The 22,289-nt window shown below is 48.4% G+C and overlaps 1 protein-coding gene across 1 annotated transcript in view; it reads right to left on the bottom strand.

The window, feature by feature from the left end:
* Positions 1–22,289, bottom strand: part of LOC147124349 (kinesin-like protein KIF27) — a 216,472-nt gene that overhangs the window by 14,188 nt on the left and 179,995 nt on the right. Inside the window, exon 17 of the mRNA XM_085985335.1 lies at positions 8,392–8,565. Coding sequence (XP_085841461.1) covers positions 8,392–8,565 — 174 coding nt within the window. The remainder of the gene's footprint in view (positions 1–8,391; positions 8,566–22,289) is intronic.

The following is a 22,289-nucleotide window of genomic DNA, read 5'->3' as shown; positions in this document are numbered from 1 at the left end:
CGGAGAGAAACGGCGGTCCGAAAGTCGGACGGGGCGGGGAACCAGGCGGGGGGGGGGGGGTCGCGACCCCCTATTTCTGCGATTTTCGGCCCCCGCCCGCCTGAAAACCCGCCTGACGGCTGGGAGAAAATTGGGGCCAACGAGTCTGCATCCACCGCACAAGACGGCAGCCTGTTTCAGAGGTCCACTATTCTCTGGGAAAAGAACCACCTCCTGACATCTAACCTAGATCTAGCCTTATACAACATAAATGTGGCTCCTGGTCCTCCCTAACCTATTTCATTGAAACAAACTGTCAGCTGGAACACAATCTATTCCCTTCGTTATCTTATAAACATTAATCAGATCCCCCCTAAGTCTACGCTTCTCTAAAGTGTAGAGTCCCAACTCTTTTAGCCTATCTTGATAACTAAGATGCTTTCAACTGGGAATTAGTCTCGTGGCCCACCTCTGTGCCCTCTCCAAAGCCTCAGTATCACCCACTATGAGACCACCAAACTGGACACAGTATTCCAAGTACGGCCTGACTAAGGTCTTGTACAAGGACAAAACAGTATGCTTCGTCTTGTACTCAATTGTCCTATGGATACACCCCAACACCCTATTTGCTCTAGCTATCGCTTCACGGCATTGCTCATGTACCTTTCAGGATGCATGCACTAGAATGCCCAAATCTCTTTCTATCTCCACCTTCTTCAATGCCCTTCCCTGAAGGGTGCATGAATGTTGAGCATTTGCCCTGTCCACATGCATAACACTGCACTTATCCAAGTTATCCATCATTTTCCAGTCATGAGCCCAATCTCTCAACACATTGGGGGAGAAATTCAGTATCGCCATGTTTGGGGCGTTATACTCGAGTGGGCGCGAAATTTAGCGCCCGGCGCAAATTATCGCCACCTACTGCTAAATTGACCTGCTTCGCCCCAGGAGGTGCTTGGAGCGCTAAAACAGGCACTGCATGACTGTCTTAAGGCGCTAAGCCGGAGAAGCGAAGCGCTACCGCCGAGGGTGGGCACAGCGCAGGTGCGGCCAGTTAGCGATTGCACGCAGACACGCTGGCGCCGGTCAGCTCTTAAAGGGGAGGTTCGATCTTGGATTGCAGCCACACCCTGTGCATCGGAGCCCTGATTCTCGGCCTGGACAGACATGCTGCCACATTCTAATGCCTAGGACCATGGAGAGGGCCAGGGAGCGAGCGCAGCAGTTCAGTGAGGGGGCCCTGCAGGTTCTGGTTGGCGCAGTGGAGCGCAGGCGATCTATCCTGTTTGTGGACAGTGGCAGGAGGCCGCTGCCCAACGACTATCGCAAAGCTTGGAGGGAGGTGGCTCACAGAGTGACCTCCAGCAGCATGGTGCCTAGGACCCCTGTGCAATACAGGAAGAAGTTCAACGACCTCACTCAGGTCATCAGGGTGAGTACCCTTTTCAGTATCCTCTTCATCCCTGCATAGCCACCTCACTTTATGGCCAAAGGGTCCTGAAAGCCCCAATGCCCAGCCCTCATCCAACACCTATGGGCCTTTCATGAAACTCACACGCACATTCAGCACTTTACACACTGTAAAGGCTAATCGACCATGGGAGGCAGTGCAGCCAAGATCAGGGCTTCACACTGTAAGGGCTAATCGACCATGGGAGGCAGTGCAGCCAAGATCAGGGCTTCACACTGTACTCAGAGCCCGTCCTTTCTCTTGCAGGGCAAGCTAGCCCATAACAGGAGGCAGCAGCAACGGACCGGGGGAGGGCGGCCTCACCTTCAAGACCTCAGCGATCTGGAGCAGCGGGTCCAACGCATTATGGCAGGCCGGATGATTGGCCCCGTCGCCACTGGAGATGCCGACCCCGTTCTGGACAGCAATGGTAAGGTCATCACCTTTTTGACCTCTCTCCGTCCACTTGTGCCTCACACCAGCATCCTTTGCCACTATCGAACCAATACAGTGCATTGCAGCACTCATGCCTCCCTCGCTGCTGCCCTGTCCTCATGCTAAAGCAACTCTTGTACCTCCCTGCTTTCAGATGCTGATTCGCCAGGTGAGGAGGCGGGCCCTCAAGCTGCCACTGTGAGTGATTCTGAAGGCGAGGAGGAAGAGGAAGCCGGACCATCAGTGCCACCCTCAGCCGAGGCAGCCCATGGCCATAATGGGGACACGTCTTCCCTGGAGGGGAGCAGGGGGGAAGGGTCTGAGGAGGGTGAAGCTCTGGGGCCCAGCGGGCTGCAGCAACGTGGGGGGGGGGGGGCGGGTGGTAGGGAAGCTCGGTGGCCTTCTCCCCAGAGGGAGAGTCTGGCCTCCAGTCCAGCTACAGTGAGCGCAGAAGAGGTGTGGCTCCTTGCTGAAATGGGCGCCCAGGCGGAGCACAGGCACACTGAGCTCATGGCTGCAGTGGCAAGGATGCCCGAATCCATTGAGTCACTGGCAAGGAGTGTCCAGGACTTCGGCGCAGCACTGGCAAGGAGTCTGCAGGACTTCGGTGCAGCACAGGCAAGGAGTCTGCAGGACTTCGGTGCAGCACAGGCAAGGAGTCTGCAGGACTTCGGTGCAGCACAGGCGGCTTCCACGCAAGTGCTTAGTGGTGCAATGCAGTCAGTGGCTGGTCTGATGCAGACGCAGATTGAGGCCACACGAGCACTGACTGCTGCCACCCTCGCTGGATCGGGCACGAATCGCTGGGGCCCTCGCCGCGCCGCAGCAGGCCAGCAGTCTGTGCTTCAGCAGATTGCTCCGCATGCTGCAGTGCTGCCCCGTGGGAGTGCCAGTGTTTCATCTGACCAGGGAGTGGCTGTCCTCTGTCAGGATGGCAGCATTCCTGCTGCCAACACTGTCACTTCTCCACTGCAGCTGCCACCACCTGTAGGACAGACTGTTGTCGCCCATGCAGAGTTGGAGCAGTCAGCAGCCGGGCCCTCCAGACCCAGAGCTGGTCCAGACCGTACCTCAAGGGCATCTGCCGACTCAGTTTCTGACACTCAGCAGCCTTCCCCCAGCCTTGCTGCAGCCACTGGGGTCCCATTGCGAAGGAGCTGCAGGGTGGGAAGGGGCCAATCTTGCAAGCGAAGCAGATCACCCTCAAAGGGCAAACAGTAGGAGGTGTGGCAAAATGCTGTTAATTTTTTTAGTGAAGGCCGAGGATCGTGGTCATTTTTTGTTTACTCTTTTGTTCATTGTCTCCAGGTTGTGAGAGCCAGTTATGTGTCTGACTGCTTTTTTGGGGGTTTCTCTCTATTACTTTGTCATGCGGGAAGAGCACACAGTTTGTCAAATAAAGAAGTGTCTTTATTCAGATTGTGCATGTTTGCTCTTTGAACTATTTGTTGCCTTGACTGGCTCAGGGGTTGCGGAACGGTTCCATTCATGTTCTTTCAATGGCACAAGCTATTCCCTCAGAGGGGGCCTAGAACCGACTTGCAATAAGCTGCTGACGGACGGCCCTTGCACTTTGTGCCTCCCTCCCATCCTGGTGCTCCTCCTCCTCCTCCTCTGCTGGTGCTCCAATGTCTGGTGGCAGTGGCTGAGTCCTGAGGATTGCCAGGTTATGCAGCATGCAGCACACGACAACGAAATGGGAGACTCACTCAGGTGAGTACTGAAGGGCTCACCCGGAATGGTCCAGACAGCGGAACCGTTGCTTTAGCACGCCACTTGTGTGCTCAATGATGTTCCTGGTCGCTTGATGGCTCTCATTGTATCGTTCTTCAGTAGGGGTGCTGGGCGCACGGAGCCAGGTGCACAGAGGATGTCCCCGAGAAGCCAGCCTCCTGGGTGAGCCGGGGCTTCGAAAAGGTCTGCCACAGAAGTCTGGCGCAGGATGAAGGCGTCGTGGCTGCTGCCTGGAAAGCGGGCATTGACAGCTAGTATCGAAGCCTCCGAAAACACTGCTCCTCAGACATGTTGAGGTATGAGAACTGTTGGCGGAATACCCTGGGAAGGTAAGGCCTCCTGTGCCGACGCCTGTTGGCCCTCCTCCGTCTGGCCATGATTGGCACTCTCTCTCGGCGTCTCTGAGCCCTCTCAGTGCAATGGAGAAACCCAACGTTTCCACCCATTGCAGCCCCCATAGTATGTGGCCACTCAAGGTTATGCCAGTGAAAAAGCAAACCAACTACAAAGTTCTGGGCCGAAACCAGAAGTACCTCTGCGAGCGCGGACTTAATGCAGAAAGCTCTCTCCCTTTGTCTCTCTGCAAATCTCTCTCTCTCTCACAGAAGGAGTGGTCCAAAAATGGCTACCACAAAGAAGCCAGGAAGAGCCCCCTTTAAATAGCGCCCCCCCAGCCCCACAGCGACTGGGAACTGTTCCAGTCAACCAGTCGCTGGGAGCGCCAGGTGGAAAGGAGGGGGGCGCCACTGAAGTTCCGGTTCGGGGCGCCCCAAGGGCGTTGCACCATGAAATGACGTCAGGATCTGCGCGCGCAGCTGAGCGGGCGTTGCGGTTTTGCGCCGCCGCTAAATGTCCGCTCAATTTCGCGAGAGGCGCAGGTCTCACCGCGCCCGGGCGCTAGCCGCATCGCGCCCCACTTATCGCCCTCTTAAGGCGCTAACGGGTGGCGCTAACAACTGAATTTCTCCCCCATTAAGATCTGCCTGAAGCAGACGAGCATCATCTACAATCCTAACACTCGCACAGATCTTAGTATCATCTGCAAATTTGCAGATTGTCCCCCCAACACCTACACCCAGATCATCAATAAAAATAATAAAGAGCAACGGTCCCAACACTGATCCCTGTGGGACACCACTGGTGACTGGTTTCCAAACAGATCCAAATCCATCGATAACTACTTTTTAATCTAAGTCGTGCCAGCCAGTTCTCAATCCAGCTCAATATATTACCACTAATACCAGAGGCTTCGATCTTATAGAGAAGGCTCTTGTGTGGTACCTTTTCAAAAGCTTTTTGGAAATCTAAGTAGACAATGCCTACTGGACTTCCCTCATCCACCAACTTTGTAACTTCTTCAAAAAATACAATTAGATTTGTCTCCTCCATGGGGGTTAGAGCATGCAGGCGCACCTCACCCTCTCCAGTTAGTTCCTGCTGCCTCCAGTTGTGCGTCACCTTCTCCTGCAAGAGAGAGGGAAATGTGTCAGTGAGTGTTGTGCAATATGTTTGGGTGATGTGGCTGTCATGGTTGAATACCTGGAAGTTTGTACAAGCTGTGAGATGTGGGTGTGAGGCTTGCAACAGTGCTAAGTCTGTGAGAGTGAGGTGAAGCATCTGAATGTTAGGTATGAATCTTGATTGATAGAGATTGTTGGTCGGTGAGTGATGGGGGTGTGGTGATTTGAGCAGTGGCTAAGGCTAGTGGTGCAGTTGGTAGGATGTGGCATTTGAAGATGCGTTCACTGACCTTGACCACTCGTGTGAGGTCATTAAACTTCTTGCAGCACTGCATCCAGGTCTTTGGGGCTGCACTCCTGGCATTGACCTCCATGGCTATCTGCTACCATTGTCCTCTTACTGTGTGTCTGGATGGCCTCCTGCGGATACAGGGCGTCTCTCCTCCTTTCCACCTCCTCCACCAAGACCTCCAGTGCAGTGTTGGAAAACCTGGGGGTCCGCTCTCTCCCATGTTCAGCCATTCTTCTCTCTTTTCCAGGTAAGATTCAGCTCACAAAGGACTCCCAGCACCTGCTCCAGCCACAATGCACCTCCCCTTTAAGAGGTGCAGGCAAGCTTCAAGCAGTGGAGGCTAGCTTTTAGTAGTGCTAGCAAGTTACGATTCTGGGCCCCCTGCTGATTTGTGCAGCCAATAAACAGTGTGGTTAGCGCTGGCTGCACGCAGAAAGATAATGAGCAGGCAGCACAAAGATGCCGTGCTGCCTGCATTACATCGAATGGGCGCGGAGTAATTGCGCATCGTGATCCCCACGCCCGTTTTCGGGGGCTATTCAATTTAGCTCCCAAGGCTCCTTGGGTACATAGTTCCATCGAGCCCTTCCTGTGATGTAGGCGCACCTACATCTGCTCCTAGCTGAAAAATTCCTCTTCATTCTCCATCTCCCCAAGGGCAATGGCAATTCCCAAATAAATGCTTATGGTATGCAGTGGGATGTCAGGCAAAGTATTTTGAATTGTAGGGGTATAAAGTAAAATTCGAACCAACCAAAAGGGAACAAATTAAAGATCCAAACAAAAATACAACAGTGCAATGCAAAGAAATAAAAAAAAGGCCAAAAACTGTAACTCCCAAATCTCTCCAAAAGGTCAGGCTTTAAGACCAATTTCAGTAGCTGTGCATGAGTGTGCTGCACTCAAGGTTTCAGTTGCATAGCGATGATGTTGCATCAATGATGTGGCACAATGGAATTTGCAGGACAGCAAGGACATACATATTCCAAATAAATGAAATTAATGCCCTAATGAGGTTTGTGCCATGGAGCAGTGCAAGCCTCCAGTGCAGGCCAGTAGAAAGCCAGAGGTGAGCGTAAATCTAGCCTGTGCCCTTTCTTTCCACCTGTCTACGCCTGACGTATGCCTGTACTGTTGGCGCATGGGAGCAGAATTTCAGCTCCATTCTTACTTTATTATTTTTACTGTAATTATCATGACTACTATGTGACAATAAAAGCCATGGATAAGTTGCAATACAATATGGCTGATGATGTAGATCACATATTAACTTCTATTTTCTTCTGAAAAGTGCCACACTATGGATTTATTTCATTAGTATGGTCATGTAACAGCAATGTCTTTGAGACAAGCAACCAGTATGAAGAATGTACTTCCAAAAAAGAACATTTTAATCAGAAGATATTTATGTACTTAAAAAAAGCATACAACGGTCTCATCTGTTCTCAAATTAAGCTAAATTTCCTCCATTGCCAAAGTTGCCTCCAAGAAACTTGGTTTTCAGCTTCATGCCAACCACTTTTTTCCTTCTCAACATCTCTATAAATACCATGACTTAAATACCATTTCTATATCTGAAGAGGTTCTTCTAGCACCTCTCCTACACTCCTGGACAAGATACAAGAAAAAGTTTAATCTGATGAGGGACCCTTTTTCTGACTTTTAACCTTAGCCTCTTTTCCATTTCACTTTCCTTGTTTCTATCATATAATACAATGGCTATTGTTCCTCTAAACATGCCTCTCCTGTTCCTCCAGAGCACCAAATGCACTGTTCTACACATTCTTCCTTCTCCCTATATCCTCACTGCATTGAAATCAATACTCAGCACACCAACCGCAGCTCTAAGTCTTTCCTCTCTAATGCTTTAAAGTACTTACCTACATTTTGTCTTCTCTTCCCTCCAATAGTCTACAGGCCTTTAAAACCCAAGCTTGACATCACTTTATCACTACTGCTGCCTGCCTTCTCTGCTACTCGTCTCATTTTTGTGGTGTCCTGCATTATGGGCCTTGGTTTTCAAAAATAAAAAAAGTACAATGGAATATCGGAAGAAATAGGTGACCCAGCCGTCTTTTAAAACCAGCAGACCTATGGATTTTTAACACCAGCAGGAAATCAAATTTTTCATCACTCTTTCGCTTTACTGACAATCATAGTCAAATGGGCTGAAAGCTGACTGTTTTCTTACCCCGCAACCAATATTGTTTCAATAAGACTTAAAATATTGGGGCCAATTTCATTAGAACATTATGAGGTGATTTGATAGAGATGTTTAAAATTATGATGAGGTGGAACAGAGTAGATAGAAACAGATGGTTTCCAGTGATTGAGGGGTCTACAATGAGGGGACATAAATATAAGATTAAATGTAAGAGAATTAGGACAGAGAGCAGGAGAAACTTTTCTTTTTTTTTACTACACAGAGGGCTGTGAGGGTGTGTATTGCACTACTGGACTGAGTGATTGAAGCACTGACCACGTCAATATTTAAGAATAGGTTCGCTAGGTCTTTGAAGGAAAAGGGAACAAAGGGATATGGAAACAGGGCAGTAGTCCTAATCTACTACTGGGAACAGCAGTAGATTAGGACTACTGCTCATGTGCAGGATAAATACTGACACGGACTGGTTGGGCCAGCTAAAATCAGTTTGCCAACATTTTAAGATCAAGGTTTCATTTTCTTTTAAAATCAAGAGGCAAGAGCTGCCAGTGATGTAGCACACTGGAGCTCCAGAATGCTCATACAGTAAGATTCTGATTTCTGCTATGTTATCGTGGAGAGACACTGAGCAAAGTCCAAACATCACCACAAGGAGATAAAATCAGAGAGATAGACATTCTTAGGCAATTTGCACTCATCTCCAGCAATCAATTCTAGATTACCACTGGAGAAAGCCTGTAAGCTGGTGATCTACAAATTCTCTCTACTGGGGTAAATGTGTGGAGAAGGGAAATTTAGGGGAACAGAAGAAAAATAAATAGCTTACAAGAAAAAGAACTGAAAGCATGAATGATAAAGTAGGTAAGTTAATTACTTCTTGAAGCTGCCACTTGCTGGTTCTGGTTCTGGTTTAGGGATTCAACCAATTCCCGCAGTTTCTTCTTCAGTTCTCGGCTTGTTTTTTTATAGAAGTACAGGTCCTTTTCCAGCCGTTGGATCTTCGACTCATGTGCTTTAATACCATCTGCAAGTCCCTCACCACTTTTGTCTGAAAGAACATAGAATCATTATTTTATTTTGTACTTTGATATCTTCCTCACAAAAGGTACCTCAAACAGTATCCCATCATGCACAACAACAACTACTTGCATTTATATAGCGCCTTTAACGTAGTAAAACGTCCCAAGCTGCTTCACAGGAATGTTATCAAACAAAATTTGACACCAAGCCACATAAGGAGATATTAGGACAGATGGCCAAAAGCTTAGTCAAGGAGGTAGTTTTAAATGAGGATCTTAAAAGAGGCTAGCGAGGTGGAGAGGTTTAGGGAGGGAATTCCAGAGCTAGGCAACTGAAGGCACGGCCACCAATGGTGCGGCGATTAAAATCGGGGATTCGCAAGAGGCCAGAATTGGAGGCGTGCAGAGTTATGGGAGGGTTGTAGGGCTGGAGGAGGTTATAGAGATAGGGAGGGGCGAGGCCATGGAGGGATTTGAAAACAATGAGAATTTTAAAATTGAGGCACTGCCAGACAGGGAGCACAGGGGTGATGGGTGAACAGGACTTGGTGCAAGTTAGGATATAGGCAGCATAGTTTTGGATGAGCTCAGGTTTATGTAGGGTGGAAGATGGAAGACCAGCCAGGCGAGCATTGGAATAGTCAAGTCTAGAGGTAACAAACACATGGATGAGGATTTCAGCAGCAGATGAGCTGAGGCATGGACAGAGTTGGCCAATGTTACGAAGGTGGAAGTAGGTGGTCTTGGTGATGGATATGTGGTCAGAAGCTCATATTGGGGTCAAATATGACACCAAGGTTGTGAACGGCTGGTTCAGCCGCAGACAGTTGCCAAGGAGACGGATGGAGTTGGTGGCTAGTGAACACAGTTTTTGGCGGGGACCGAAGACAATGGTTTTGGTTTTCCCAATATTTAGTTGGAGGAAATTTCTGCTCATCCAGTACTGGATGTCAGACAAGCAATGTTACAAATCAGAGACAGTGGAGGGGTTGAGAGAGGTAGTGGTGAGGTAGAGCTGGGTGTCATCAGCATATATGTGGAATCTGATGTGTTTTCGGACGATGTCGCTGAAGAGCAGCACGTAGATGAGAAATAGAAGGGGTCCAAGGATAGATCCTTGGGGGACTCCAGAGGCAACGCTGCGGGAGTAGGAAGAGAAGTCATTGCAGGTGATTCTCTGGCTATGACTGGATAGGTGAGAAGGGAAAACCAGGCAAGGGCAGTCCCACCCAGCTAGACGATGGAGGAGAGGTGTTGGAGGAGGAAGGTGTGGTCAACCATGTCAAATAAGGGTTGTTTTAGTCCTGTGGCAGGGGCAGAAACATGACTGGAGCAATTCAAATATCGAGTTGCGAGAAAGATGGGCACAGATATGGGAGGCGACAGTGTGTTCAAAGACTTTGGAGAGGAAAGGGAGGTTGGAGATGGGTTGGTAGTTTACAAGGACAGAGGTATCAATGGTGGTTTATTTTGAGGAGAGGGATGATGACGACAGATTTGAAGGGAAGGGACAGTACCTGAAGCGAGGGAACCGTTAACAACATCAGCTAACATAGGGGCCAGGAAGGGAATTTGGATGGTCAGCAGTTTGGTGGGAATAGCGTCGAGGGAGCAGGAGGTGGGTCTCATGGACAAGACGAGCTTGGAGAGGGCATGGGGGGTTAGGAGAGAAACTAGAGAAAGATGCGAGATCAGGGCGATAGCAGGGGGGAACATTGCAAATGATATCAGAATGAACAACTTGGTTATCTGGATTCACAGCATTTTGATGAGTTATTTTGGTATGTTTTTTGGATGCAACTAAAGACAACTGTGCTGAAGTGATGTCAGCTGAAATACTAGAATATTTAACCGCTGAACCAGGAGTTCCAAGTTCACAAATTCCAGTCTTGAATTACTTTCACACTTTGCTTTTCGTGAGGGGTGAACAAGACTGGAGATAAGAGGGGAAACTAGGTAAATCTGCATACCTCCTGGTGAATTGAACAGCCTGCCATTTTTGTTCAAGCCTAAATAGATTTTTGCCAATTATGGAATTAATAGCCTCAATAAACTGTGTACTTAATAATACTAGCCTTGAGGATCCTTGCAGCTGCAGCTCCCCTGATGGTTTAGCTGGTACAGATAACTTACGGGTCAAATCAGCAAGGTCTCAAGTTTGCTCCCTGGTCTACGCTGAGTTAGCTGATCTCAGCAGGGGAACTGGTTGGAATGCTACAATTGGCTTCAGTGTCTTAGGCTAGTGTGGAGAAATATCAGCTAGGGTTTATCACTCCTAGTTGTTATCAAATGACCCCTTTTGGAATATGTTTGTGGATAAAGTTCCTAGACATTGGGCAGGTAAAGGCACGGTCTGGTTTGTAGGGAGCAAGGGGCTTGGCAGTGGAAGTAGTCTGAGGCACTGAACGAGAGAGAAATATTGAGCGCAAAAACCCCAAAATCTAACTTCCACTTCGTAATAAAATACAGAGCACAAAAATAATACCCAAAAAGTATTTAAGATTGCTCCCATCTTAGGGCCTGAAATTCCACTTAGGCTGCTCCGTTAGCAGAAGAGTGGTGAAGCGTGCCTCAAGTCTGCTTGAGTGTAAAGGCCCAGACCCCATTCCAAATGAAAGGGCTGAGGTCATTTGAACATATACAGCAGGTGAATCACAGCAATAAGGGAACCTATGCGAGGCTCACCAAGAACTGCCAGCTGGAATGGCGCCATGCCACTCAGACAGAGACAAGGAGGCTGCAGTAGGGCCCGAGAAATAAGATAAATTCCTCTTCGGTTCCAATTGGAACTAGCGGGACCATTTTTGAGGGTAATCAATTCCCGATCTTCTGTAAAGGTCCTTTATTGGGGTCTTCAAGAGACTCCTGCTAACACTCAGCTGATGACAATTCTGGTAAGGCCTACCAAAGGCATAATGGGCAGAGTTCACTTTGTAGCCTGGGAACTCTCCAGGCATGCCCCCTTGATATAGTCAGGGTATGTGGAAGACTTGCCCATGCCCTACGCCATCAGAATTTTTCACAAAGATTCTAATGGAATGGAATCTCGGTGGTGTGAAGTCCCTCCCCATTTTCCAGCCCCTGACCGGAGATCTGCCACACTTATGCTTAGGCCTCAATTGCAATTTCAGGGCCTTAGTTTTCTTTTCAGTGTTGTCTTCCCTTCCAAGATTTATTGATTTTGGTTTTCTTTCTTTTCCCCTCAATAATTTTCTCTACTCTCCCATTCCTCCTCTGAAGCATTCTCCTGGAAATTCTGCAGCAGTTCTTCAGCAGGAACCCCAGTGATAAGACTTTATTTTGACTGTATGGTTGGGGGCGGGGGGTGGGGGGGGAGGTTGGTAGACAGCATCACAAATGAGGTCTATCCTGTCCCCACTTGACATCCACATTTGCAGTGGGGGTCAGTGGATAGCAAATTAGTAGCAAGAACAGTGTCCAGTTCTTCCCTCCCTAATCCAGGGTGTTGAGGCCAATTTAGTATCTTTACTGACTACCTAAATTAGATCAGCTAATTCAGCACAGCTGGGGAATGAGCATGGGGCCTCCTAGTTCTGTATTGCTCCACTGTTCTGATACATTAAGGGGCACTTTCTAGCATTTATAATGCATAACTTGTACAGACTCAACCAAGTTTCAACTGGGCATCAGTTCATAATACAGAACTAGTTATAATAATGGGACAAATTGATCTTAAATTGGAAATCTCACTTGGTGTAATAAGAGTAGTTGATGTGGGGAGACTAGTGTATGGGAAAATGCAATTGCTTGCAATGAGTATTGTTGTTCTGAGATTGGGGTTGTAAAAATTTGGGTGCATTCTGAATTATATATCTTTAATGACTTTAGAGAGATGGGGTTACATCAATTTTAAAATTGTTTCCAGCTACCTTAAGTTGAAAAGGATTCCCTTTGTCATTGTGTCCAGCATTCGGAATAAGGTGGATGAATTAGCTGCGCAAATAGAGGTAAACGAATATGATATGATTGGGATTACGGAAACATGGCTCCAGGGTGGCCAAGGCTGGGAACTCAACATCCAGGGGTATTCAATATTCAGGAAAGATAGGCAAAAAGGAAAAGAAGGTGGGGTAGCATTGCTGGTTAAAGAGGGAATTAACACAATTGTAAGGAAGGATATTAGCTCTGATGATGTGGAATCTGTATGGGTAGAACTGAGAAATACCAAGGGGCAGAAAACGTTAGTGGGAGTGGTATATAGACCTCCAAACAGTAATGCGGAGGTCGGGGATGGCATTAAAAGGGAAATTAGAGAAGCGTGCAATAAGGGCACAGCAGTTATCATGGGTGACTTTAATTTACATATAGATAGGGCTAACCAAATTAGTAACAATACTGTGGAGGAGGAATTCCTGGAGTGTATACGGGATGGTTTCCTGGACCAATGTGTCGAGGAACCAACTAGAGATCAGGCCATCTTAGCCTGGGTATTATGTAATAAGAAAGGATTAATTAGCAATCTTGTTGTGCGAGGCCCCTTAGGTCAGAGCGATCATAATACAGGTACACTATCCCTTATCCGAAAGCCTTGGGACCAGCTGAGTTTCGGTTTTCGGAATTTTTCGGATTTCAGAAGGTATTATTGTAAGACTGGGAAATTTGTATTTAATATAAATTTTAAAAGTTCAGGCTACCTCTTGCGACTGTTCCGTGTCTCATTCCCCTTCCTGCTTCTCTGGAAAGCCAGATATCGGCTGACTCCTACTAAGCTGGCCCGCAAATCAGGTCGGGTGGGGGGGGAGAAAAGAATATCGGACGGGCCGCTGCAGCTATCGGACCAGCCGCTGTATTGTTGGGTTCACTCTCCCGGTACCTCCTTCACACTGCCCGGCTCGGCCTGCAATCTCCTACCCAGGAGGGAACTCTGTGACCCTCTGCCCTGCTCAGCGTAAGTCGTGCGCCACTCTGGTCATGTCGTGCGCACGACTTACGCTGAACGAAAAAACTTTCGGTTTTAAGAGGTTTTCGGAAGTTTGGATAAAGGATAGTCTACCTGTATGATAGAATTCTCCATTAAGATGCAGAGTGAAGTAGTTAACTCAGAGACTAGGGTCCTGAATTTAAATAAAGGAAACTACGATGGCATGAGGTGCGAGTTGGGTAGGATTGATTGGGGAATGTCACTCAAAGGGTTGACGGTGGATAGGCAATGGCAAACATTCAAAGATCGCATGGATGAACTACAGAATTTGTTCATCCCAGTTTGGCATAAAAATAAAACAAAAAAGGTGACTCAACCGTGGCTAACAAGGGAAATTAGGGATAGCATAAGATCCAAGGAGAGGACATATAAATTGGCCAGAGAAAGCAGTAAACCTGAGGATTGGGAGCAGTTTAGGATTCAACAAAAGAGGACAAAGGGATTAATTAAGAGGGGGAAAACAGAGTATGAGAGTAAGCTTGCAGGGAACATAAAAACTGACTGTAAAAGCTTTTATAGATATGTGAAGAGAAAAAGATTGGTGAAGTCAAGCGTAGGTTCCTTGCAATCAGAATCAGGGGAATTTATAATGGGGAACAAAGAAATGGCAGACCATACTTTGGTTCTGTCTTCACAAAGGAGGACACAAATAACCTCCCAGAGATGTCGGGGAACATAGGGTCTAATGAAAGGGAGTAACCGATAGAAATCAGTATTTGTAGGGAAATGGTGATAGGGAAATTGACGGGATTGACATCGGGAAATGCGGAGGAATTTCTTCACCCAGAGAGGTGAATCTGTGGAATTCTCTACCACAGAAGGCAGTAGAGGCCAATTCATTAAATATAATCAAGAAGGAGTTGGATATATTTCTTAAGGCTAAAGGGATCAAGGGATATGGGGAGAAAGCAGGGACAGGGTACTGAATTTGGATGATCAGCCATGATCGCATTGAATGGCAGAGCAGGCTCGAGGGGCCGAATGGCCTACTCCTGCTCCTATCTTCTATGTTTCTATGTGAGTGGCTAAAACAGAAAACTGACCAGATTCATCCACATTTGCAATGCGAGTCAGCTGAATTTCTTTGTCAGTGCCACTTTCTATTCTCACAAATTAAGTCAAAAACTTGCTTGGTTGTTGGGCACTCTTTTGTTGTAGTATAAACTAATGCGATTCTGCAGACTGAGGGAAATGGACAAATTCATCGGCCGCAATTTTGCCAGCACTCAACTGACCCTATTGGTGGCGGGTCAGCCTTGAAATTTAAAATGATTGACAGCGGGTCAGGAACTCGCTGTCAAAACGCGCACATCTGCATTTCCCGATGTCGGGTCTGCCAGTGCTGAGCAGACCCGACAGGCAGCGGCGGCAGACCCAATTCAGATCATTAGTGGCTTGTTTACAGCTTTTTTACCCAGCTTTTTGAATTTGACAGGTCGCCCACCAGTTTCCCATTGTGCCTAGACCTCATCTGTGAAGCTGAGGTGGGAGGTTACTTGCCACTGAATCAGCGGATGAATTGACAGTTTCAAATGTCAAGTCAAAGCTCCAAGCTAATTGAGAAATGTTCCCTTAACCACTAGCTTCTCTAAACTGCATTTCCACTACAGATTCAGATTGCTGCAAGTCTTTGCACAAGTCTCCATTCAGTCTGATCTCATTACCTCTCCCACCATTAGAAACATAGAAACATAGAAAAATAGGAGCAGGAGTAGGCCATTCGTCCCTTCAAACCTGCTCTGTCATTCAATATGATCATGGCTGATCCTCTATCTCAATACCATATTCCCGCTCTCTCCCCATACCCTTGATGCCTTTTGTGTCTAGAAATCTATCTATCTCCTTCTTAAATATATTCAGTGACTTGGCCTCCACAGCCTTCTGTGGTAGAGAATTCCACAAGTTCACCACCCTCTGAGTGAAGAAATTTCTCCTCATCTCAGTCCCAAATGTCCTACCCCGTATCCTGAGACTGTGACCCCTCATTCTAGACCCCCCAGCCAGGGGAAACATCCTCTCTGCATCCAGTCTGTCTAGCCCTGTCAGAATTTTATGCGTATCAATGAGATCCCCTCTCATTTTTCTAAACTCTAGTGAATACAGGCCTTGTCGACCCAATCTCTCCTCATACGACAGTCCTGCCATCCCAGGAATCAGTCTGGTGAACCTTCGCTGCGCTCCCTCTATGGCAAGTATATCCTTTCTTAGGTAAGACCACAACTACACACAGTACTCCAGGTGTGGTCTCACCAAGGCCCTGTACAACTGTAGTAAGACATCCTTGCTCCTGTACTCAAATCCTCTTGCAATGAAAGCCAACATACCATTTGCCTTCCTAACTGCTTGTTGCACCTGCACGTTTGCTTTCAGTGACTGGTGTACAAGGACACCCAGGTCCCTTTGTACATCAGCATTTCCCAATCTAGCACCATTTAAATAATACTCTACCTTTCTGTTTTCCCTACCGAAGTGGAGAACTTCACATTTATCCACGTTATACTGCATCTGCCATGTATTTGCCCACTCACTCAACTTGTTTAAATCACCTTGAAGCCTCTTTGCATCCTCCTCACAACTCACAATCCCACCTAGTTTCGTGTCGTCAGCAAACTTGGAAATATTACATTTGGTTACCTCATCCAAATCATTGATATATATTGTGAATAGCTGGCGCCCAAGCACCGATCCCTTCGGTACCCCACTAGTCACCGCCTGCCACCCCGAAAAAGACCGAAAAATATTGCTTCTGTCATCTCTACTTTATCTGCCATCTATTCCATCAGCATGGTGCACTTTATACTCTCTCACCTTGGTCCTCAGAATCCCACCACAATCAGCCCCAACACCAGCATCACCAGGCACACCAGCAGCACCAACCTTCTCTGCAAACACCTGATGCTGCACAGGACAGAGGGCATCAGCATCCAACACATTGCTGCCCGGGACTCCAGGGATGGCCTCACTATGGCCAGATTTACTTCACTTGACACTGCACAACCTGGCTGCCACATGATGCGCCAGGTTGTCACCACCCTACACCAACAACATAAAGCATCCCTACAATGTCTAAGCCATTCCTTTCACACTCATCAGCATTGCGGAGGGGGGTACCATTATGTCTCTGCAACTCACTGATCCACTTCCAAAGGTGCACACAAATCTGTCCAAGAACACAAATTGTTGAAAATAATGATTTCAATGTTTGACAGCACATTAACAGAAACTTCACATGAACATTGGCTAAAACACACAAGTGCCTACCCTTGTGTGTTGTTAGTTGGTATGATTTGACTAGGATGAGGGTGAGAGTGAGAGGTGGCTAGTGAGATGGGGAAGTGATAATATAGATAGAGAGGGCTTGGTGGAAGTGCAAGCTATGTTGTTGAGAGTAAGGATGTGCAGGGGCAGGGAAGGCAGAGTGATGGGGATGTGATGAGTGGCACAGCAGGATGAGGTTGAGTATGGCTTTGCAGTAACGTTTTGTGATCTACTGAGATTATTGAAAGGTTTGCGCCACTGCAGCCTGGTACTCCTGATGACATCCCTGCTTGTGCCCTACTGTGCAATCAAGCTGCGTTGGTCTCTTGGGGAGGTCTCTTCCATCCATGTGAAGGAAAGAGAACCTCCCTGCGTGTTGTGAATCCCTCCATAAGCACAAATGTCAAAGTAAATTTGCGCATGGTCCCTTTAAGGAAACTGGCTGATGACATCATCAAATGATGTCATCAGAGCCGCTTCCTTCAATTGGCCGGGGAAGCTCTCTGGGTGGGCTTAACAAGCCCAATCAGGAGAAAGTCATGTCGGAGGCCTGGGATGGAGCCAGCAGCGAGGCTGCGACCCACCACTGATGTTACCCGCCGAGGTAGGGAAAATCGTGGCCATCATCTCTAATAACTGACCCATCAAGGTTATACTTGGGAGGAAAATAGTTAGTCTTAACATTAATATCTGTGACATGAAAGACTTCTTTTAGCACGCACACACACACACACCCACTGCTTTAGTTGCTCAACTTAACTTCAGTTCGCTTGTGAGGTCAACTAGAGATTGTATTGCCCACATATACCATCATACTGAGAAGTCTACGAGAGTTTGGTTCCAACCTCCCAAACCCACGACCTCAGCAGCTACATGGGAACACTTATCACCTCCAAGTTCTGTTCCAAGTCACACACCATCCTTACTTGAACATGTATTGCCGTTCCTTCACTGTCTCTGGGTGAAAATCCTGGAACTCCCAACCTAACAGCATTGTGGAAGCACCTTCATCCCACAGACAGCAGCAGTTCAAGAAGAAGGCCCATCACCACTCTTTGAGAGAAACTAGGGGCGGGCAATAAAGGCTGGCCGAAGCAGCAATGGCCCTGTCCAGGGAATTTTATTTTTTAAATTAAGCAGGAAGAGAGAGGGTCTTCATTTAATGTTAGTTTGGTTTTCAAACAAAAACATCAGTTGAATTTTGAAGCCAACATATTGGCCCGGACTTTCGGCTTGTGTGGGAAATGGTCGGGTTTCCCCGAATGTGGGGTTTCTGACACACATAAAAAAGTGTCAGCCAGCTCCACGCAATTTTCCCTCAAGTGGCCAATTAATTCCCAGCATGTGGGAAGCCTTGCTAATTGTCCAATTCGAGTCAGAAATCCCCACAGTATGATGTCATCATTTGTGGTGCTTTCAAGGTCCATAGCAAGCACTGCATCCTCTGAAGGCTTCCAAACGAACCATACAGGATGGCAGAGGAGCCTGCAGCAGCTGTGGCCAGTGCCAGACCCCGAGCTGCCTCCAAAATCGACGAGGCTTCACTGCAGGCATTATTGGATGGGGTTAGGGCCCACAGGGAGGTCCTCTTCCCTAGGTCAGGGAGGAAGAGGCCTCCCACTGAGACCAATGCTGCATAGATGCAGGTGTCAGCAGATGCCAACTCGCTGTGAGTCACCAGAAGAACCTTGGCATTACATCTCTAACTCCTTCCTTTACTCCCCCACAGTACCATCCAGAGCCCCCGTCCTCACTGTGGAGGAGGAATAGGCTGTGCAGCCAGACTCCTCAGAGGAAGCGCCAACCTCTGAGGGCGTAGCGTCAGCAGAAGTAAGCGCACCCAGCACCAGCGCAGATACTCACACCTCGGAGGGACCTTCGGGACATAGAGTAGTGTTGTCACCTGGTGTTTCACAGCTCACAAGTGAGCCTCAGCAGATTCTGGAGACAGCGACAGCAGTATAGAGTCCTCGTCGGAGGGCGCAGGACTCTGCCAGCTCAGCTGCGCTGCATGTCGACCCTCTGCCTCTGGGTCCATCCGCAAGAGAAGAGGTGATGGATCTCCATGCACAGATGTAGGAGTCTCTGGCAGGTTTTGTCTCCAGGGTCGCTGCGAGTGTGTAGCGAATGCAGGAGTCCATAGCGACCATGAGCAGAGCCTTTGTGGAGTGATTGGCGCATGAACGCATCACCATGGAAAGGTTGGCAACCTCCATGGAGGAGATAACTCGCCAGGGTACGGAAAACATGGTGAGTGCTCATAAGAGAATGACATCTCCTGAGGAGCGTTAGCCATCTGTTAAACAGAGAAACCAGATCTTCATGGAAGTCCTTCTGAGTAGGACTGCCAGTGCAGAAACGGGTCCCCATGGCCCCCTAAAGCGCAGCAAGGTGCTCTCAAGCCACTTCCAAGCACTGGCCCCTTCTGGCCTGTGCAGCTTCAGGTGAGTGAGCAGCAGCCTGGTGCTCCTGTTGCTGATCCTGCTGTTCCTGGTTCTGCGGCTGCCGCCTCTGCTGCTGGAGATCCTCTAATGGCAAGAAGGGAAGGAAAAAAAGGCATCCCATGCTTCTCGTAGATGCCTCCGCTGAGGAAGCGCTGAGTGAGGGTGGCGAGAGGGGCTTCCCAGGAGATCGCATTGGAGAAGTGTGTGAGGCTCCAACCTTCCACAGCTGTGCCTAAGCCTTGAAGAAGTAGCCCCAAATCTGCAACAACAAGGTCCTTCAACTTGCAAGTGCTGTCCCTTTAAATCGCAGCTTCTCCGATTGACCTGCAGCTGACAGCAAGCAAGCCGGCAAGCTTCACGCCAGGTCTCAGCAGTGGGGTTCCCCGCAGGCGGGTTTGATGTGGGGAAAGCCCCAAAGTTGCAACGGCCCCGGATTAACTACCTCAACAAGCTGATAATTGGTAATTAGTGTGCCGACGACCAGTCCCGCCAGCGGCGGCCGGGACTGAAGCGGGTCGCGGGGAAACAGCGGTCCGAATGTCGGATGGGGCGGGGAATCAGGCGGTGGGGGGGGGGTCCCGACTCGCTTTTTCGCTGATTTTCGGCCCCTGGCCACATGAAAAGGCACCCGACGACTGCCAGAAAATTGACCCCATTATCTCACCTGTGATTTGCTGATAGGAAAGGTTAATGCTAATAGCTTATATATTTATAAAGCAGCGATACTAATATCTAACACCCATGAGACTGGGGGGGTGGGGTGGCGGGGGAAGGGACACGAGAGAGAGAGAGAGAAATAGAGAGCTAGAAGGTAGAGAAAAATAAATACAGGGAAAGGTAGAGACGGTTTTAAAAAATTGAATTTTCAGTGCCAACAAAGCCTCTCTGCAGGAAACAGATAAAAAGGAAGGATAAGGGGGGGGAGGGAGCAGAAGAAAACAGGGTGACAGGGCCTCCCACTACTTTCCCGTGGGGGGGGGGGGGCGGGAACCAAGTAGAGGTGAGGAGGTTAAGGGTGAGAATGGGAGGGGGCACGATACAAAGATTGAGCAGGTACTTCAGTGGGGAAAAGAGAAGGGTTCTGATGGGAGCAAAGAGGTTGGTAGAAAGGGAAAGAGTAGGGAAAACACAAATGATTGGAGGGGATGAAAGGATGGGTAGAGAAACACAGTTACCCGCACAGCAGCATCCCCCCAAATGCTTCTTCTTTTTACTCTTCTTAGGCAGTCCCTCGGAACCGAAGATGACTTGCTTCCACATTAAAAATGAGTTCTCAGGTGACTGATGAGTCCAATGCGGGACCTACAGTCTCTGTCACAGGTGGGGCAGATGGTGGTTGAAGGGCGGATGGGTGGGGTACTTGGGTTGACGTGCGCTCCTTGTGCTGCCTGCGCTTGGCTTCCGCTTGCTCCCGGCGAAGAGACTCGAGGTGTTCGGCGCCTTCCCGGATGCTTCTCCTCCACTTTGTGTGGTCTTGGGCCAGGGATTCCCAGGTGTCGGTGGGGATGTTACATATTTTCAAGGAGACTTTGAGGGTCTCTTTGAAGCGTTTCCTCTCCCCACCTGGGGCTCTCTTGCCGTGCCAGAGCTCTGAGTAGAGCGCTTCTTTTGGGAGTCTCGTATCGGGCATGTGGACAATGTGACCCGTCCATCGGAGCTGATCGAGCGTGGTCAAAGCTTCGATGCTGGGGATGTTGGCCTGAGCAAGAACACTGACGTTGGTGCGCCTATCCTGCCAATGGATTTGCAGGATCTTGCGGAGGCAGCGTTGGTGGTACCTCTCCAGTGCTTTGAGGTGCCTGCTGTACATGGTCCATGTCTCTGAGGCATACAGCAGGGCGGGTATCACTGCTGCTCTGTAGACCATGAGCTTAGTGCCGGGTTTGAGGTCCTGGTCTTCAAACACTCTCTTCCTCAGGCGACCGAAGGCTGCACTGGCACACTGAAGGCGGTGTTGGACTTCGTCGTCGACGTCTGCCCTTATTGACAGTAGGCTCCCGAGGTATGGAAAGTGGTCCACGTTGTCCAAGGCCTTGTCGTGGATTTTGACAAATGCAGCCTGCAGCCATTGGTCGCCCCTTCCACGCCACACCACCCCCCACCTGAAAGAAGGAAAAGGAGAAAAAGGCCGAGACAGAAGCAGAAGAGGACAAAGAAGTATTAAATCCGCGTGTTAATGGAGACACGGAATGCAGGAGTTGGTTTAACAAGTCTTTACTGAATGGAGACAATCTGGAAACTGAAACTACAGAAGCCTGCCAGGGCCTTTTATACAGGGATGGTCACTGCCGGTACTGCAGTCTGAGACCAGTTATTCCCTTAAAGGGACATACACAACAATTCCTCCCCTTTTAGATAAACAGTACATAACATTCATTTAACAACTAAATAACAACTAATTACAATTACAATTACGGTTGCTAGATACATTAGTTGAAGTTAAGCAATTATAAGTTCAGTCTTTGAGGAGGCTTCCTGATTCTGTCTGGATAACGCCTCTTTGGGATATCAGGTTCTTCTGGCAAGGTTGAGTCGGGATCAATGTCGTTGTTTGGTTCGTCTGCTTCCAATATCACCGATTCTGCGGTAGATGCAATTGGTACTTCGGTTTCATCGCCAGGTGTATCAGATCGTGGTGTGGAGTTGAGGTTTTCCAGTGACTCTAGAATCTGGTCAGCATGGCGTCTTACAATGCTTTCTCCAACATCCACGGTATACATTAGAGGTCCTTGCCGTGTACAGATCGTTCCTGGCTGCCATTTTTCTGTGTGGTAGTCCCGGGCCAAAACTGGTTGACCTATCTTAAAACTCCTGGTCGGCCTTTCATTCATATTCTGAAACTGCCTGTTCTCCACATCTCTTCTGATGTTTGGCTTAACCAAATCCAAGCGGCATCGTAGTCTTCGATTGAAGAACATCATGGCTGGAGTTTGGTTGGTAACCGCATGTGTCGCATTCCGGTAGGCAAACAAGAAGTTATCCACCTTGTGTTGTCGGGGTATATCTTCATTACACATTGCCTTGATAGCCTTCTTGAATGTTTGAACAAACCTCTCAGCCAATCCATTAGTGCATGGATGATATGGGGCGGATGTGTAATGCTTAACAC

This window comes from Somniosus microcephalus, chromosome 1 (assembly GCF_052327205.1).
Source record: "Somniosus microcephalus isolate GS21.2 chromosome 1, FLI_Smic_1.0, whole genome shotgun sequence".
Taxonomy (NCBI): domain Eukaryota; kingdom Metazoa; phylum Chordata; class Chondrichthyes; order Squaliformes; family Somniosidae; genus Somniosus; species Somniosus microcephalus.
The sequence above is the reverse complement of the archived record's forward strand: the minus strand, read 5'-3'. Positions and strand labels throughout refer to the sequence as shown.